Source organism: Tachyglossus aculeatus, chromosome 4, assembly GCF_015852505.1.
Source record: "Tachyglossus aculeatus isolate mTacAcu1 chromosome 4, mTacAcu1.pri, whole genome shotgun sequence".
Lineage (NCBI taxonomy): Eukaryota > Metazoa > Chordata > Mammalia > Monotremata > Tachyglossidae > Tachyglossus > Tachyglossus aculeatus.
In genome coordinates, this window is record NC_052069.1 from 89031111 (window position 1) to 89051889 (window position 20779).

A 20779-nucleotide genomic window follows, 5' to 3' on the forward strand; every position below is an offset into this window, starting at 1 on the left:
GACTTACCTTGACAATGCTGCAGTGCAAGCCCTTTGCCATAAGGATGTAAACCAGATCTCGTGTCAAACTGTCTTTGATTCCTAAAATGACATTACTGTAAACTGCCGGCACTTCCCACTAGGAGGAAAAACATAAAGGGCACACTTGTTTTTGCAAAGTCTCTACAAAATAGCCAAGTGCGAGAAACAAATGACAAATTCTAGGTTAGAGCTGGCGAGAGGCAACCTCCAGGAAAATTTAAACATGTTCGGTGATAATAGTAGAAATTAATGATTATGGTACTTAAGCGCTTACTTCATGCCAAGCACTGTTCTAAGCGCTCGAGTAGATCAGGTTGGACACAGTCCCTGTCCCAAATGGGGCTTACACTCTTAATCCCCATTTTACAGAGGAGGTAACTGAGGCCCAGAGAAGTTAAGTGACTTGCCCAAGGTCACACAGCAGACAAGTGGTGGAGCTGGGATTAGAATCAATCAATCAATCGTATTTATTGAGCGCTTACTGTGTGCAGAGCACTGGACTAAGCGCTTGGGAAGTACAAGTTGGCAACATATAGAGACAGTCCCTACCCAACGGTGGGCTCACAGTCTAAAAGGGGGAGACAGAGAACAAAACCAAACATAGTAACAAAATAAAATAAATAGAATAGATATGTACAAGTAAAATAGAGTAATAAATATGTACAAACATATATACAGGTGCTGTGGGGAAGGGAAGGAGGTAAGATGGGGGGATGGAGAGGGGGACGAGGGGGAGAGGAACCGTATAGATACCTGGCTTACAAAAACTCCTCTTTATCCTCTCCCAATTGCTTAGGGCAGGGGTCTGCGAGCACAGTTAAGTGCTCAATAAATTGATTGATTATAATGTTAGCATGACAAAAGATGCAGCACCAGCAGTTAAGCCAGTTAAACCAAGAGTATTTGCAAGAGAAAGGATGCCTTGAGAACCCGATTCAAAGTGGCTCTTTCCTCCCGGCCCTTGGAAAATGTTTCGAAACTAGAAGCCTAGTTTGGCAGTAGCAATATATTATTACCTTCCTCCACTTTCTGAAGACACAGACAACTTCCTGTTTTCTGTCCCAGTTTCCCTGGTTTATTCTTCTCAGGGCCCCTTTCACATGTTACTCCAACTCAGTCTGGCCCCTTTTTCCTACTCCAGCATGATAATGGTTTGAAAGTGACTATCATGTCTGCTTAATCAATCGTATTTATTGAGCGCTTACTGTGTGCACAGCACTGGACTAAGCACTTGGGAAGTACAAGTTGGCAACATATAGAGACGGTCTACCCAACAGTGGGCTCACAGTCTAGAAGGGGGAGACAGACAACAAAACCAAATATACAAAAACTTTTATTCATTCATGCAATCGTATTTATTGAGCTCTTCCTGTGTGTAAGAGCATTATGTGTACAACAACTTTTACTCAGTCATTCAATCGTATTTATTGAGCTCTTTCTGTGTGTACTGTACTAAGCGCTCGGGCGAGTACAGTACAACAGGCACATTCCTGGCCCACAAAGAGTTTATAGGACACCTTAGGTGGAGATGGGGCAATTTTTTTAAAAAAAGAAACATTAAGCCAGAAACGTCTCAGGCCACACTGTTAGAAATCCTCTCATAATACGAATCGAAAAATGAAACGCAGTAACTTTTAACCCTTCGCATTTACTAGGGGATGATTTACCTTACTAGAAACTGTCCAGAACTGGCGTTCCGAGGTCATGCCGTGCAGCTCAATTAAAATCTGGCGAATTCTCCAAGGATCCACTGATAAAATAAGCTGATGCTCCAGCTGGCCAATGTTGACACTTGCTGACGCTAAGTGGTGAAAAACAACGTTGGCTATCTAACTTGCGGAACGAAAGTTTAAGGACTAGTTGTGACAAAGACCCGATTTGATAAGCGGGAGTCAGGACTCTGTTTTACAGAAATTAAATGGAACCATAATGTAATTCCCAAAACATCCATGCTGAGCTGGGTGAAGAATGATTTCATTACTCCACAACTGAAATCTCTGTACAGTCCCAGCTCCTTACTAACACTATAATCTCATACCTTAAACCGTGCTCACAAAGAAGGAGAAGAAGAATCCTACGGTGAACTGAGAAACATTTTCAACCGACTATACAACAGATGTCGGGAGTGATTTTCACCTTGAAAGCAATCTAAATAATTAACTCTAAAAACTGACCACGAATTTCTAACTTTCACCTTCATTTACCACCAAACCAAGTTACGTAGGGATACTCTAGAATTACAAGTAGAGACTACCTGTCTGTGGAGAGGAATAGCAATCAATCGTATTTATTGAGCGCTTACTGTGTGCACAGCACTGTACTAAGCGCTTGGGAAGTACAATATGGCAACATACAGAGACGGTCCCTACCCAACAGTGGGCTCACAGTCTAGAATATTTGGAACTAGACGGCTTTAGCACCTTCTTCCATGGCAAAAAATGTAGTAATAAAATAAAATTTTAACAGAAGAATTCTGTAAACTACTCATGGCTGGAAGCATGCTCCTGTATTTTTCACTGTTAATGACAGTGGTGGAAAAAAATGATAGGCCTGGTTGGTTAGAAAACTGACCTGGAATATCATAGAAGGAAGTTACAGGTTTAGTGCACAGATTTATTCGAGGGCACCTTTTCCTCATCTGGTCAACAAGCAACTTCCGCTCATCATCTTTCAGCAGCGAAATGAAGAGTTCGTGAGAAGAAATCATGAAGACAAACTGCAGATCTTCCAGTCCCAAACACAGGTTCCTGGGGAAGCAAAAAAAGGGACTGCCCGTTGATGGAAATCTGATGACAAATCCGATCAAGCGTGAATGGGAGAAGCAATCGGCATAGCTTATCATGAAATACCCGCGATCGTGGCTCTTTATGAAGTCATCGACACGCCATAAAGACGCAAAGCGATGTTTTATTTATGAGGGGATTTCAGGGCTTTTTGTTTGAACTAAATTTTAACATTAAAGAGAAGCAGCGTGGCTCAGTGGAAAGAACCTGGGCTCTGGAGTCAGAGGTCATGGGTTCAAATCCCGGCTCCGCCAACTGTCAGCTGTGTGACTTTGGGCAAGTCACTTCACTTCTCTGTGCTTCAGTTACCTCATCTGTAAAATGTGGGTGAAGACTGTGAGCCCCATGTGGGACAACCTGATCATCTTGTAACTGCCCCAGCGCTTAGAACAGTACTTTGCACATAGTAAGCGCTTAATAAATGCCATCATCATCATTAATGCCCCACAGAGTTGAAACTGGAAAAGAGAGCCTCACTATGGCCAAAAGAGGGGACAATTTGTGAGAAGTAACAGGAGTGATTGCCCTCCGGAGAACCGGGTCTGGGTCAGTTTAGCCATATATTTCCTTCCCATAGCTTCTTGCGTAGACTGAGCAGCTTCGGGTGCCTAAAAACCCTCCCAGCTCCTTCTTGATGGATGAGGCCGAGGCCTGAAAAATGGCATTTTGGCTTCCAGCTCATCCACCCTCCAGCAGTGGTGGGGCTGAGCTCTGCCTCCATCTGAGCAGCCCATCTTGTCCCTTTCTGGAGCGATGGCATGCCCATCTCACCTCTTCCCCACTTGTAGGATCATGGCATTCATTCATTCACTCAATCGTAGTTTTTGAGCACTTACTCAGTGCAAGGCACTGTAATAAGCGCTTGGGAGAGCACAGTATAGCAAGTTCTCATTCCTTCTAAAAATCTCTGTCCCCTTTACCACCCTGCACTCCGAGTGAAAAACTGACACCATTGTCTCTAGTTACTTACTTCAGAAATGCTGCCATGTTTCCTTTCAAAGTTTCTGAAGCTTGTTCTAAGTTTATTGATCTGGAACATACCTAAGGGTTTGAAGTAATGAAAATTAAGGACTCGAAGTAATGAAAGTATTCATTCAATCGTATTTATTGAGCGCTTACTGTGTGCACAGCACTGTACTAAGCGCTTGGGAAGTACAAGTTGGCAACATATAGAGCCGGTCCCTACCTGACAGCGGGCTCACAGTCTAGAAGGGGGAGACAGAATATAAAAGAACTTTTTGAAATTCATTCAATTGTATTTATTGAGTGCTTACGGTGTGCAGAGCACTGTACTAAGAGCTTGGGAAGTACAAGTTGGCAACATATAGAGACGGTCCCTACCCGACAGCAGGCTCACAGTCTAGAAGGGGGAGAGAGAATATTAAAGAACTTTTTGAAATTCATTCAATCGTATTTATTGAGCGTTTACGGTGTGCAGAGCACTGTACTAAGAGCTTGGGAAGTACAAGTTGGCAACATATAGAGACGGTCCCTACCCGACAGCGGGCTCACAGTCTAGAAGGGGGAGACAGAATATAAAAGAACTTTTTGAAATATGGGCACTTTAAAAATTCGAGCTTTCAAGTTTGATACGGATGGTTATGACGGCTCCAAAATTCCTCTTTTCAAGACTACCTACCGAAGAAAAATTAAAAAACATTAACAGAGCCAAGTGAATATCAATGTTGAACCTAAGGAAATAAGCAATCCAATTATTATTATTTTTTTTAAATCTCTCTCTCAGCAATAAGTCATTAAATGAATCGGAAGTGAAAACGATTTTCACTTGGGAACCTAACATACTCAGGGTGGAGAAGTGGCTCATCTTCCAAAACCCACATGCGCTGCTGGATGAAGATCGAGATTATGCATTTAGATGGGTCTGAGCAATGAAGTTTTGGAACCCAGTTAATCTACTAGCATCTAAAGTATATTCCCCTCAAGGAGGGATGTGTGAGCAGAATAAGTGACAATCTAGAGTCATCTGCCCAAGGTCATGAAGCAGATAAATGGCAGATCTGGGATTAGAACCCGGGTCCTCTGACTCTCAGGCCTGAGCTCTTTCCTCTAGGCCACCCTGCTTCTCAATTTAGACTGTAAGCTCTGTGTGGGACAGAACTGAGTCGGAACTGATTATCTTGTACCTCAATACAGTAGTTTTTATCAGGGAATGGATACAATATGGCCCCTGGGGCAGATGCAGTTTATGTCATGGTGCAAGAGCAATTTCACTTCCGTCACTGGAAATTAGGGGTTGTTGACTGTACTGCTTTTTAAACCTCTTAATCCACTCTCTTTCCCCCACTTTCCTTTCCCCGGAGAAGTCCACACATTTGAAAATTTGGCCAGTGTCCCTCCGGCCAAAATAACTTCCTACTCCGGTTCTACCTACAAAGCCACAAAGAAAACCTACACAATTCAGGGTCGTGGAAATTATCGAAATGTATAATTCTAAAGGTGCCGGTTGAAAGCTGGCATCAGTAGAAAAGGAGAACTCTTACCTCAAGAAGGAAATCAATTTTCTCCTTATTCGGTTGAAGGAATAGCTGATTAAAATGAACACTAACTGTTCTTCCCTCAAGTACATCACAGACTGTGTTGCAAGCACAGACTTTAAAACAGATCTCATCTAGCGCTTCATTTCTGTAAAGTACAAAAAACGGGGTTATGAACAAATACTAATGGAAATGTGCCCTAGTATAAAAATAATTTCACAAATACAACCTGGGGGAGTTACATCTTCAGATCCACAAAAGAAGAAAAACATAAACAGAATGAATTTTGACTGTATACAAAGAAATTGCGGAAGTTCAAGTCAGCGCTAGATAACAGATTCGGCCTCAGCTTCCTGTCTGCCTGCAGGTCATTTGTGCACTTTGGATCTTTTCAAACATTAAATTAAGTAATCTATAAAAAGGATCAGCTAAGTATTAAGAGTGGCCACCCGGCAGCTATTCAAAATCTAGGAAAGATAATCAGGTTTCTAGGGTTTAGGTGCTGCCGTTGCAATGGGATACACACCTGGCTCAATGAGACAAATTATTTACTCTGTTTCCATCCCAATAAATCAATGGTATTTATTGAGCGCTCACTATGTGCAGAGCACTCTACTAAGCTCTTGGGAGAGTGCAATACAACAGAATTAGTGGACATCCGTAACGAACTTACAGTCTGGGGGGGACGGGACAGACATTAATATAAATACTTTTTAATGCATCATTTAAATAACACAATTTTGATTCGGACGAATGTGAACAGTCCTCTGCTCCCAAGCTGCCTCCAGTCAGGCTTCTGGGCTAACACGCCCCTCACCAAATGGCCTATTTTGGGTCTTTCGTTACTGTTTTATATGTATATATATACATATATACATATATATATATATTTGTACATATTTATTACTCTAATGATTTATTTATTTTACTTGTACATATTTATTCTATCTTATTTTGTTAATATGTTTTCATTTGTTGTCTGTCTCCCCCTTCTAGACTGTGAACCCGCTGTTGGGTAGGTACCTGTGTGTATATATATATATATATATATATATAATATATATTTTTTGTACATATGTATTACTCGATTGATTTATTTTACTTGTACATACTTATTCTATCTTATTCTGTTAATATGTTTTCTTTTGTTGTCTGTCTCCCCCTTCTAGACTGTTGGGTAGGGACCGTCTCTATATGTTGCCAACTTGGACTTCCCAAGCGCTTAGTACAGTGCTCTGCACACAGTAAGCGCTCAATAAATACTACTGAATGAATGAATGCAAAGCCATGCCCGGGCCCGACGGGAGACTGGCTAGTTAGCTTTGACCAGGAGAGTGGGCATATCCGCCCACCCATTCGCTCTGAAGTCAGATATCCCAACCCACCCCGCAAATCCTCCAAGCCCCAGAGTCCCAAATGAACCATATCGAAGGGAGCCAAAAGCGTCGCCAACAATACACTCCTTGTGATGACGACAAAGAAATAAATTTGTTTCCCGATAGCAGAAACGCAAGCTTAATCATTCAAGTAACTGACTTACCCCTGTTGAGCTTTCTGGAAGAGTTCTCTCAGAACTGACTGCCTGAATTGAACAGGTAAATTGAAGGTTTGATTATCTTCGAGGAAAATCTTTATTACTTCCTGGAACACATATGTGGCAATGCATTAATTTTCCAGGTTACATTATTCATTCATTCATTCAACTGCATTTACTGAGCGCTTACTGTGTGCAGAGCACTTTACTAAGTGCTTGGAAAGTACAATTCAGCAACAAATTGAGACAATCCCTACCCAACAACGGGCTCACGGTCCAGAAGGGGGGAGACAGACATCAAAACAAGCAAACAGGCATCAATAACATCAGTAATTTTTCTACTACAGAGTGCAATGGAAGGAAACAAAGAAATCATTGCTCTCAATTCTACAGCTCAGCGGAATATAAGTTGCCCAGTGTTTTACAGTACAAATATTAATTACAATTCCCCCTCCTTCCCCTCCCCACAGCACCTGTATATATGTTTGTACGCATTTATTACTCTATTTATTTTATTTGTACATATTTATTCTATTTATTTTATTTTGTTAATATGTTTTGTTGTCTGTCTGTCTCCCCCTTCTAGACTGTGAGCCCGCTGTTGGGGAGGGACCGTCTCTAGATGTTGCCAACTTGTACTTCCCAAGCACTTAGTACAGTGCTCTGCGCACAGTAAGCGCTCAATAAATGCGATTGAATGAATAACTCCAGCCCCAGGCATCATAGGTACCAAGATTTGGAGACTGCTTGAGAAAGCAGGGTCCGACTTCTGCCCACAGCCTGAGAATCAACTGTGGGGGCTGGGTTGGTCAAATGTGGGATCCAAACAAGCACTTGTCACAGTTGAACAGATATTTCCCTGACTGATCTACAGGAGCGGTTGTAGCAAGATGCAAAATGCAAAGGACTTGAAGAGTTCAAATAAGAAAGATTCCTTTATCTAGGCTTGGGTTAAATTGGATTTCCACAGTTCTTTTCACAGGTTTCCAACTGTCTCTTACACATGGCCACCAGGTAATTTCCCGGTGGACAGAGAGAAACAGAGTAACACAGAGGGAGAAACGCAAACACCAACTAAAAGGCAAGGGGCTAGCAACAGACACACGGTGATCACTTTAAAATGTGTTTCTGCTAGCTTTTTTAAAAATCAAACTACTTGGTAAAAGGCGCAGTCGTTACAAAGTTGTGGTCGCTGCTTATGCAACCAGGATTCCATCTTCTTTGAGAAACAAAAAAAATCTATACCACGAAGGCTCCACTGAGGAAATCTGAATTGCCGCCAAACTGTTGCAAATGTTAAATGAAAACCTGAGTACAAATCCACAGGAATCCCGAATGCTCCCATGATGCAAGCAAAGGAAAAAAAAAGTCAGAACGCAAAACTCCTTGTCAGAGTTGCAACTCGAAGTCTAAATCACGTCAAAACGCTAGAATAATTTTTAGGAGAATGCACGTGAAAGTTATTTTTCAGGTACGGATAGGGTGGGGGGAAAAAAAAGAACAGTGCTTTGCACATAGTAAGCGCTTAATAAATGCCATTAAAAACAAAAAACTTCCTTCTTCCTATCTAGGCTACCCTTTTAATGTTTTCTACAAACTCTCTTTTCACAGAAATTCCACATGAAATTGAAAGGGGAGTCATACTGCAGGCTGAGTGTAAAACTCGGAGTCTCATACAGCTTTAAAACCGCACACAACTTCTAGACTTTCCGAATCTTCCCTTTGGCCAAGTTGTTTAAGAAAGATTGATGTCGGAAAGGCACGCATTCCCATGTGATCATCTCCCACTCCAATTCAATCCAGTCCTTCTGCAAACTTACCTGATAGTTGCCGGATCGCATGCAGGTATGGATTTGACCGTATGGCGTTGATTGTTGTGCCGTATTATCAGCAGAAGGTGCAAGAACCCCACAAGCCTGACAATAGCCAGCTAACCGATTCTCATCTATACTGCAGTGAAGTGATAATGAACCGAGCTGGAAAAGAAAAGGTTATTTTCCGTTAGCAAAATCGGCATAAATGACATTCAAGTTGAAAACACCGTCCTTACATTTCAGTGATAGACTGACTGGTTAACCCTAACGAAAAAGTATTTGGGAATCTATGACCATCGTGACCAAAAGCTCTTCTTTTGGGGATTTAGAGCCTTGGGTGGGATAGGCAGGGGGGCTATAGTGAGACATGAAAATTTGGGCTGCTGTTCCACGTAATGAACAGAGAGTTACACTGAGGAAAAAGGATAGAGATAGACCAAAAGTGATTTTTTTTTTTTTTTTACAATTATGGCTTGAAGGCTAAAATCACAATAAAAAATTGGTTGAGAAAGTACAAGAAAAACAAAAATTACCAAAAAGGCTTTTCAAAAATGATTATTTTGGGGTTAAAAAAAACAAACAAACAAGATCACTATGCCAAAAGTTTCCTTTTACGGTATTTGTTAAGTGCTTACTCTGTGCCAGACACTGTACTAAGCGCTGGGGTAGATACAAGATCATCGGGTTGGGCACAGTCCCTGTTGCCCGATATAAGGCTCACGATCGGAATCCCCATTTTACAGATGGGGCAACTGCACAGAGAAGAAGTGACTTGGCCAAAGTCACCCAGCAGCCATGTGGAAATCAAGGTGCCTTTGATTTCCGGGCCTGTGCTCAATTGATTCATTCATTTCCTCGTATTTATTGAGCGCTTACTGTGTGCACAGCACTGTACCAAGCGCTTGGGAAGTCCAAGTCGGCCACATATAGAGACGGTCCCTACCTAACAATGGGCTCACTAAGCCGCACTGCTTCGCTAGTTCTTTCAGGTCACGAGAGCCCAGCAGGGAAGCGTTGTCCATATATTCAGGCAGTTGTAAGTGCTGCAAAAACTGGAGTAGTAAAAACACCGAGGCTCGGCACCGCAGGACTTCCACATACCCAAAGATTTTTCCTGACTTTCGGACACTGCCGATTTTACCTCACGTTTTGTGGATGAAGCGGTGATGAAATTTTCATTTATTAATATTAACACCTGCCTTTCCTTCTAGACTGTAAGCTCGTTGTGGGCAGGGAATGTGTCTGTTTATTGTTCTATTGTACTCTCCCGAGCGCTTAGCACAGTGCTTTCCCCACCATTAGCCCTACTGAGAGCTCACCTCCTCCAGGAGTCCTTCCCAGACTGAGCCCCCTGCTTCCTCTCCCCCTCCACACACCCCCGACCCTACCTCCTTCCCCTCCCCACAGCACCTGTATATATGTATATATGTTTGTACGTATTTATTACTCTATTTATTTGTACGTATTTATTCTATTTAATTTTGTTAATATGTTTTGTTTTGTTCTCTGTCTCCCCCTTCTAGACTGTGAGCCCACTGTTGGGTAGGGACCGGCTCTATATGTTGGCAACTTGGACTTCCCAAGCGCTTAGTACAGTGCTCTGCACACAGTAAGTGCTCAATAAATACAATTGAATGAATTTCAGCCATTTCAGAAACAGGTGGCTGGCAACTCCGGTTCCCGACATGACAAAGTTCAGGAGGCTTTAAAGGTGGGTGGATTCGCGGGGTGATGGATTCTCAAGGGACCTGGGTAGCACTAGGGAGGAAGGGAGGGGGAAAAAATAAAAACGGTAGAAGCAGCGTGGCTCAGTGGAAAGAGCCCGGGCTTTGGAGTCAGAGGTCATGGGTTCAAATCCCAGCTCCACCGATTGTCAGCTGTGTGACTCTGGGCAAGTCACAACTTCTCTGGGCCTCAGTTCCCTCATCTGTCAAATGGGAATTAAGACTGTGAGCCCCCCGTGGGACAACCTGATTACCTTGTAACCTCCCCAGCGCTTACAACAGTGCTTTGCACATAGTAAGCGCTTAATAAATGCCATCATTATTATTATTACACGCTTACTATGTGCCAGGCACAGCACTAAGCGCGAGGGTGGATACAGGCAAATCAGGTTGGATTGGACACAGTCCCTGTCCCATGTGGGGCTCACAGTCTCAATCCCCCTCGTTCCCCTCTCCATCCCCCCATCTTACCTCCTTCCCTTCCCCACTGCACCTGCATATATGTATAATGCTTGTACATATTTATTCCTCTATTTATTTATTTATTTTACTTGTACATATCTATTCTATTTATTTTATTTTGTTAGTATGTTCGGTTTTGTTGTCTGTCTCCCCTTTTTAGACTGTGAGCCCACTGTTGGGTAGGGACTGTCTCTGTATGTTGCCGACTTGTACTTCCCAACCGCTGTGTGCTCTGCACACAGTAAGCGCTCAATAAATACGATTGCCTGACTGATTGATTTTCCAGATGAGTTAACTGAGGCCCAGAGAAGTGAAGTGACTTGCCCAAGGTCACAGAGCAGACAAGTGGCACAGCAGGGATTAGAACCCATGACCTTCTGACTCCCAAGCCTGTGATTTATCCACGAAGCCATGAGGGGAGGTGACTTATAGGACTGGGCAAAAATAGCCGGTAAACTCGTTACGGGCAGGGAACGTATCTGCTGATTCTACTGGACTGTACTCGCCAAACGCTTTGAGAAGCAGCATGGCCTAGCGGATACGACACGGGCCTGGGGATCCGAAGGACCTGGGTTCTAATCCCGGCTCCGCCACTCATCTGCTGTGTGACCCTGGGCAAGTCACTTTACTCCTCTGCGCCTCAATTACCCCATCTGGAGAATGAGGATCGAGAGTGTAAGCCCTATATGGGACCGGGACCGTGTCCAACCTGATTATCTTATATCTATCCCAGCGTTTAGAACACTACCTGGCCCATAGTATTCAATCATATTTATTGAGCGCTTACTGTGTGCACAGCGCTGTACTAAGCGCTTGGGAAGTCCAAGTTGGCAACAAAGAGAGACGGTCCCTACCCAACAGTGGGCTCACAGTCTAGAAGGGGGAGACAGAGAACAAAACATATTAACAGAATAAAATAAATAGAATAAATATGTACAAGTAAAATAGAGTAATAAATACGTACAAACATACACACACACACACACATAGTAAGCACTTAAATACCTCAATTCTTCTTATGAGTACAGTGATCTGCAAATAAGTGCTCAATAAATACCACTGTTAAATCGACGATGTGCACACTGCATGGGCTGGGACTGTGGAGGGCCCATATCTTGCATCTACCCCAGCGCTTAGTACAGTGCCTGGCACACAGTAAGCATTTAACAAATCCCCTCATTACTACAAAAGCCAGGTTGCCCACTTAGTCAAAAATCTGGTTGCCTAAAAGGACTGAGATTTAGCGGCGCCACAATAAGCGTGCAATATTTGCCTTGGAAATTAATTCTTTGGTCCTGAAAAATTTTTAGTAGAGTGCCTGGCGCACAGTAAGCGCTTAACACATCCCCTCATTACTACAAAAGCCAGGTTGCCCACTTAGTCAAAAATCTGGTTGCCTAAAAGGACTGAGATTTAGCGGCACCACAATAAGCGTGCAATATTTACCTTGGAAATTAATTCTTTGGTCCTGAAAAATTTTAGTAGAGTGCCTGGCACACAGTAAGCGCTTAACAAATCCTCTCATTACTACAAAAGCCAGGTTGCCCACTTAGTCAAAAATTCTGGTTGCCTAAAAGGACTGAGATTTAGCGGTGCCACAATAAGCGTGCAATATTTACCTTGGAAATTAATTCTTTGGTCCTGAAAAATTTTAGTAGAGTGCCTGGCACACAGTAAGCGCTTAACAAATCCTCTCATTACTACAAAAGCCAGGTTGCCCATCTAGTCAAAAATCTGGTTGCCTAAAAGGACTGAGATTTAGCGGCGCCACAATAAGCGTGCAATATTTGCCTTGGAAATTAATTCTTTGGTCCTGAAAAATTTTTAGTAGAGTGCCTGGCACACAGTAAGTGCTTAGCAAATCCCCTCATTACTACAAAAGCCAGGTTGCCCACTTAGTCAAAAATCTGGTTGCCTAAAAGGACTGAGATTTAGCGGCGCCACAATAAGCGTGTAATATTTGCTTTGGAAATTAATTCTTTGGGTCTGAAAAATTTTTAGTAGAGTGCCTGGCGCACAGTAAGCGCTTAACAAATCCCCTCATTACTACAAAAGCCAGGTTGCCCACTTAGTCAAAAATTCTGGTTGCCTAAAAGGGCTGAGATTTAGCGGCGCCACAATAAGCGTGCAATATTTGCCTTGGAAATTAATTCTTTGGTCCTGAAAAATTTTAGTAGAGTGCCTGGCACACAGTAAGCGCTTAACAAATCCTCTCATTACTACAAAAGCCAGGTTGCCCATCTAGTCAAAAATCTGGTTGCCTAAAAGGACTGAGATTTAGCGGCGCCACAATAAGCGTGCAATATTTGCCTTGGAAATTAATTCTTTGGTCCTGAAAAATTTTTAGTAGAGTGCCTGGCACACAGTAAGCGCTTAACAAATCCTCTCATTACTACAAAAGCCAGGTTGCCCATCTAGTCAAAAATCTGGTTGCCTAAAAGGACTGAGATTTAGCGGCGCCACAATAAGCGTGCAATATTTGCCTTGGAAATTAATTCTTTGGTCCTGAAAAATTTTTAGTAGAGTGCCTGGCACACAGTAAGCGCTTAACAAATCCCCTCATTACTACAAAAGCCAGGTTGCCCACTTAGTCAAAAATTCTGGTTGCCTAAAAGGACTGAGATTTAGCGGCGCCACAATAAGCGTGCAATATTTGCCTTGGAAATTAATTCTTTGGTCCTGAAAAATTTTTAGTAGAGTGCCTGGCACACAGTAAGCGCTTAACAAATCCCCTCATTACTACAAAAGCCAGGTTGCCCACTTAGTCAAAAATTCCGGTTGCCTAAAAGGGCTGAGACTTAGCAGCGCCACGATAAGCGTGTGATATTTACCTTGGAAATTAATTCTTTGGTTCTGAAAAATTTTTCCCTGGCATTTTCATATGCAGCTGAGTTTGTAGAGCCCTGCTGGAAGTACACTGCTCCCAAATCGTAGCACACCTGAAAAAAAAGGAGAGCGAACCCTTTATTTAAAATCTACACAGTCCGAAAAGACCTCTGTCATTTGGTTTCTTCAGCTCTTTGTGGGCAGGGAACGCGTCGACCAATTCTGCTGAATTGTACTCTTCCAAGTGCTCAGTATAGTGCTCTGCATAAATAAGTGCTCAATAAATACCATTGATTGACTGATTAAAAGGCCTAGCACCTATAGTAGAAGGAGCATCATAGTATAGGTGATAAAGCCCTGGCCTAGAAGTCAAAAGGTCATGGGTTCTAATCCCGCCTCAATCAATCGTATTTATTGAGTGCTTACTGTGTGCAGAGCACTGTACTAAGCGCTTGGGAAGTACAAGTTGGCAACATAACCGCTTGTCCACCGCTTGTCAGCAGTGTGACCATGGGCAAGTCACTTGTACTTCCCAAGCGCTTAGTACAGTGCTCTGCACACCGTAAGCGCGCAATAAATACGATTGATTGATTGATTTCACTTCTCTTCTCTCAGTTACCTCATCTGTAAAATTGGGACTGAGACTGTGAGCCCCACATGGGACAGGGCCAGTGCCCAGCCCGATCTGCTGGTAACCACCCCGGCGCTTAGTACAGTGCCTGGCACATAGTAAGTGCTTAACACATACCACAAATAGTATTATTATTTATTAGTAGTAGTAGTAGTAGCACCACGTAGATAGGAGGTGTTCTATTCCCAGAGGCGGAATTGATTAATTTGACATTAAGTGCTCGATTAATTTGGTCTTAAATTTTAATGCTGTATTTTTCCTGAAAAATTATTACTCTATTTATTTTACTTGTACATATCTATTCTATTTATTTTATTTTGTTAGTATGCTTGGTTTTGTTCTCTGTCTCCCCCTTTTAGACTGTGAGCCCACTGTTGGGTAGGGAAGGTCTCTATATGTTGCCAACTTGTACTTCCCAAGCGCTTAGTACAGTGCTCTGCACACAGTAAGCGCTCAATAAATGCGATTGATTGATTGATTGATTGAAAACAGTCCACAGTGAATTGTGAAGCAGTGTGTCACAGAACGAAGAGCACGGGCCTGGGAATCAGAGGATCCGTAGCCTGTGAGCACGGAATGAGTCCACCAACAGCTGGACTGTACTCTCCCAAGCGTTTAGTACAGTGCTCTGCACACAGAAAGCGCTCAATATATACCATTAGATTGAGTGCTAAATCTGGGTTCCAATCCCGGCTCCACCATTTAACTTTACCGTGATAAAAGAGGCACATAAGCAAGTCGAATACAAATTATACGGAAAGCCACGTGGCCTGATGGACAGAGCCCGGGCCCAGGAGTCAGAGCCCTGGGTTCTAATCCCACCACCACTTCTTGCCTGACCTTGGGCAAGTCACCTGACTTCTCTATGTCTCAGTTGCCTCTTCTGTAAAATGGGGATTAAGACTGTGAGCCCCGTGTGGGGTACGTACCGTGGTTGTATCCACCCCAGAGCTTAGTACAGTGCCTGGAACGTAGTAAGTGCTTAGCAAATACCAGAATTATTATTTTCCCTGTCGGTTACTGATTTTTAACATTTTCTCTAGACTGTAAGGTCTTTGTGGGCTGAGAAAGTAACAACTCTAGTGCATTGTACTCTCCCAAGTATTTAGTACAGTCTCTGAACACGGCAGGCACGCAATAAATACTATCTATCGACCGATTTCCTCCAACCCTGTATCACACTGCATCCCAACAGGATTGTACTGTCAGAAAAATGTTTCCTTCCTCCCCAGCAATGGTCCACCCAATGTGTTCACGGCAAAAATTGAAGGTATTTCCAGATCTTTTCTGCTCTAAGCGGGGAAGGCACAGATGAGAAAATGGTCAACGACAGGCATGGAACTACAGACATGGTGGGGCAGAGAATCTCAAATCGTTTCACTTTAAAATACAAATTTCATCTCATTCCAGTAATTCGGGAAAGTTGTCCAGAATACCCTGGAAAACTGAAGCACTGTACCTGACACTGCATTTCCTCCATTCTGACTTTCAATCCAGCAGTTGAACTCTCGGTTTCTCCATTCACCATTCCTGGTTCCATGGCCAGTAAATCTAAAGTCCTCATTGTGTGCACATACAGATCCTTGTCTAATTTAAGTGCTGCTTCTAGCACCAAGATAGAATCAGCAGCCTGTTCTTTGAGCTACGATAATTAAAAAAAAAAAGAAAGAAGTATCACTAATTCAGTGGCAATAAGAACAGATTACATTAGAACTATTAGCCCTATTATGACTAAAGCTACTACAAAAACTTCAAATACTTTTTTAAAAAAATATAAAAAAATGACACACTGTCAAAGAGAATGCATGCAAGAGATGACTGGTTTTACGATATATTTTCATACTGAATTGGAGGTAAAGTCTATAAATATATTTTAGAGTAGGTTAACCAACTCAAGAACAGGAACATTATTCTTATCTAACAATTTTTAACAAATTATCTTACAGCAACTTGTTAAAACTGTAAAATGGTTAACCTACTTTAAAATATTCCAACAGGAAAAGCCAACCACGAATCCTAGATAGAAAGCAGTGTGGTCTAGTGGACAGAGCACAGGTCTGGGCACCAGAAGGAGCTGGGTTTTAATCCCAGCTCTGCCACTTGTCTGCTGTGTGACTCTGGGAAAGTCACTAAACTTCTCTGTGCCTCAGTTACCTCATCTGTAAAATGGGGGTTACGACTGTAAGCCCTGAATGGGACAAGGACTGTGTCCAAAGAGCCCTAAACAGGACAGGGACTGTGTCTAACCTGATTAGCTTTATCTACCCCAGCGCTTAGTATACTGCCTGGCACACAGAAAGCGCTTAATACCAGAATTATTGTTTCCCCTGTCGGTAATTGATTTAACAATTTATCTAGACCGTAAGGTCTCTGTGGGCTGGGAAAGTGTGCTTGGCACATAGTAAGCGCTTAATACCAATAAAAAAAATCCTATCTACAAAACTTTCCTGCTGACAAGTATCATTTCAGTAGCTTTCTTCCAACAGGCTCCACATAAACATCCCTTCTTAATGGTGGGACAGAACAAATGGCATTTCTAAAACCTACTTAATGGTTTAATAATAACAATGGTATTTGTTAAAGCGCTTACTATGTACCAAGCACTGTTCTGAGCACTGGGGTAGATACAGATTTATCAGGTTGGACACGGTCCCCGTCCCACGTGGGGCTCCCAGTCTTCATCCCCATTTTCCAGATTAGGTAAGTGAGGCACAGAAAAGTAACTTGCCCAAGGTCACAGAGCAGACAGGTGGCGGAGCCAGGATTAGAACCCAGGTTCTTCTGATTCCCAGGCCCATGCTCTGGCACATAGTAAGTGCTTAACACGTACCACAAATAGTATTATTATTTATTAGTAGTAGTAGTAGTAGCACCACGTAGATAGGAGGTGTTCTCATTCCCAGAGGCGGAATTGATTAATTTGACATTAAGTGCCCGATTAATTTGGTCTTAAATTTTAATGCTGTAATGCTGTATGCTAAAAAGTCATGTTGCTTTTCAAGTTCCTGAAGCCCTACCAAAACTCTCTGTGTCCTTTGGGCTGCAGCTAGGCTACAACCCAGAGGGGACACGGCAGGGGAAAACTCCTACGGCAAACCCTTCAATTTATGCCACAGTCCTGTGGAAGAGCAACTGATGGGCGGGTGTTTACAACTTTAGGAGGAAATCTGAGAAAAGTAAAGAGAAAATCTGCTCAAATATACACCCTTGGTGGGCTAAGAGTGATGCTAATATTAAAGGAATAAATAAATAAAAAACAAAAGATAGGAAACTCCAAGAGCAGGCATTTATTCCGAGATTGCAGGCCCAATTTCTACCAAAACGCAAGCCTCGTTAATTGAGGGTTTGCAGAAGCCCGTTTTAAATGGATGGCTACATAAAATGATACCAGAATGATGAGACAAGGATTGCTATATGGAAACCGCAAGCTCCCTGTATACGGTGAGCTCCCTGCGGGCAGAGATCACATCACCATCATCATCATCAATCGTATTTATTGAGCGCTTACTATGTGCAGAGCACTGTACTAAGCGCTTGGGAAGTACAAATTGGCAACATATAGAGACAGCCCCTACCCAACAGTGGGCTCTACCGACTCTGTTGTATTATACTTTCCCAAACGTTTGATGCAGTGCTGTGCGCAAGATTCGCGCTCAATAAATATCACCGATGGAGGAGATGGCTTTTTAGAAAGGCGCCGAAGGAGGGGAAATGGCCGTGACTTGGTGAAGATTAGTAGGGGTTATTTCCACTTCAGAGGGAATGGTATGAACGACTGAAGAGGTGAGTCAGCTGAGTGAAGAGACATTGGGCGAGCCCCCTCTTTTAGACTGTGAGCCCACTGTTGGGTAGGGACTGTCTCTATATGTTGCCAATTTGTGCTTCCCAAGCGCTTAGTACAGTGCTCTGCACACAGTAAGCGCTCAATAAATACGATTGATGATTGGGCGATGAGTTTAGGGGAGATTAACAGCACCGGCTGAAGGGTAATGGGATAAGAGGGCAACTAGGCTGGACAATAGCCAACCGACAGAGAACTTTGAAACCAATGAGTTGGAGCCTGTCCTTCGTGTAAGACGTAAGCTCGTTGTGGGCAGGGAATGTGTCTGTTTATTGCGAGATTGTACTCTCCCAAGCGCTTAGTACAGCGCTTTGCACACAGTAAGCGCTCAATATGAATTAAAAACAAAAGATGGAACGGAGGAGTTATTGGAGGTTAGAAGAGAAGATTGTTTTGCACCAACAGGCATTTTGGAAAGATGATTCACACAGCCGAATGTAAAATAGATTCAATCGGTGGTATTTATTGAGCACTTACTATATGAAGAGCACTGTACTAAGCACTTGGGAGAGTTCAATACAACAGACCTCTTCCCTGCCCTTAACGAGCACACACTCTAGAGGAAGAAGGGAGTCTGAAGAAGGGAGAGGCCTACGATAGGTAGACAAGTGCTTAGTACAGTGCTCTGCACACAGTAAGCGCTCAATAAATACGATTGATGAAGGCTCTACTGCAGTAATACAGCCAGAAGGGGATTACAATTTGTGTCAAGGGAGGAGTTGGAAATCTAGAAAGGAAATACTGAGGAAGACATGGTAAAGCAGACTAAATCATCATCAATCGTATTTATTGAGCGCTTACTATGTGCAGAGCACTGTACTAAGCGCTTGGGAAGTACAAATTGGCAACATATAGAGACAGTCCCTACCCAGCAAAATAAAAAAGTGGGATCGATGATGACAGTGAAATTGCAAGCTTTTGGGATGGGAGTGGAAGCGATCCTTTGGGGGCTTCTACTGGATACTCCAACACACTGTTTACCACCAATTATTACAGGCAATAATACTGAAGTAAATAACACCACCAAATTTCTACTTCTCTAAACAACAGATCAAATTTTATCATTCTCTAATTTATTTATAAAACAAGTTTTCCACAAGTCCATCTCAGCAGAAATCAGTAGCAACCATAAATTATCTGAAGTCGGTCAAACATATTTATTGAGAGCTTACTGCATGCAGAGCACTGTACTAAGAGCCTAGGAGAGTAAAGTATAAAAATACAGACACATTCCCTGTTCACAGAGAGCTCAGTCTGGGGGCGGGGGGGATGATGACAAACAGTAATATACATTAATATAAAGAAGTAAATAAATTACAGATATGTACATAAGTGCCTTTTTTTCCCCTCTTCATAAAAGAGGCCTCCCCCTCTAGACTGAAAGCTCCTTGTGGGCAGGGAATGTAATAATAATAATAATGGCATTTATTAAGCGCTTACTATGTGCAAAGCACTGTTCTAAGCGCTGGGGGGATACAAGGTGATCAGGTTGTCCCACGTGGGGCTCACAGTCTTCATCCCCATTTTACAGATGAGGGAACTGAGGCACAGAGAAGTTAAGTGACTTGCCCAAAGTCACACAGCAAAGTGGCGGAGCCAGGATTCAAACCCATGACCTCTGACTCCAAAGCCCAGGCTCTTTTCCCACTGAGCCATGCTGCTTCCCCTAATGTGTTTATTATTGCACAAGTGTATCCACGGAGTCGCTACGAATCGGAAATGACTCGACGGCACTTTATAATAATAATAATCATAACTTTCCCAAGGGCTTAGTACAGTGCTCTGCATACAGTTAAGTGCTCAATAAATACGACTGATTGATTGAGATTTTTTTCCCCCTCCATTAACTTGCCTCATGCTTTCCCAACATGGCCTAGTGGATAGAGTACGGACACAGGGGCAGAGGATCTGGGTTCTAATCCCAGCTCTTGTCTGCTGTGTGACCTTGGGCAAATCACTTCACTTCTCTGTGCTTCAGTTGCCTCACCTGTAAAATGGGGATGGAGACTGTGAGCCCCACGTGGGACAGTGAGCCTGTTGTTGGGTAGGCATTGCCTCTGTTGTCGAATTGCGCTCAATAAAAACGACTGAATGAATGAATGACAGGGACTGCGTCCAACCCGATTTGCTTGTATCCACCCCAGCCCATCACATAGTAACGCCTTAACAAATATACCGCAATTATTATGTGGGACAGGGACTGTGTCCAACCCAATGATCTTGTTACTACCCCAGCGCTTAGTACAGTGCCCCTCACATACCTCAATTATTATGTGGGACAGGGACTGTGTCCAACCCAATGATCCTATTTACTTTGTAACCACCCCCCTTTTCCTCTCCTCCTCCCCTATTACCCCCTCTCCCTCTGCCCTACAGTATTTGTATATATTTGTACATATTTATTACTCTATTTTACTTGTACCTATTTACTACTCTATTTTATTAATGATGTGCATATAGCTATAATTCTATTTATTCTGATGGTTTTGACACCTGTCTCTGTGTTTTGTTTTGTTGTCTGTCTCCCCCTTCTAGACTGAAAGCCCGTTGTTGGGTAGGGACCGTCTCTATATGTTGCCAACTTGTACTTCCCAAGTGCTTAGCACAGTGCTCTGCACACAGTAAGCGCTCAATAATATGATTGAATG

The 20779-nt window shown here is 42.8% G+C and overlaps 1 protein-coding gene across 2 annotated transcripts in view; it reads right to left on the bottom strand.

The window, feature by feature from the left end:
- The window catches only part of INTS8 (integrator complex subunit 8), a 72135-nt gene that overhangs the window by 29894 nt on the left and 21462 nt on the right, over positions 1-20779 (bottom strand). For both annotated transcript variants that reach the window (XM_038744946.1, XM_038744945.1), the window contains exons 6-14: positions 15750-15932; positions 13665-13772; positions 8654-8809; positions 6840-6940; positions 5306-5447; positions 3775-3845; positions 2593-2768; positions 1689-1822; positions 8-118 (exon numbers count right to left, since the gene is read on the bottom strand). In XM_038744946.1, coding sequence (XP_038600874.1) covers positions 8-118; positions 1689-1822; positions 2593-2768; positions 3775-3845; positions 5306-5447; positions 6840-6940; positions 8654-8809; positions 13665-13772; positions 15750-15932 — 1182 coding nt within the window. The remainder of the gene's footprint in view (positions 1-7; positions 119-1688; positions 1823-2592; positions 2769-3774; positions 3846-5305; positions 5448-6839; positions 6941-8653; positions 8810-13664; positions 13773-15749; positions 15933-20779) is intronic.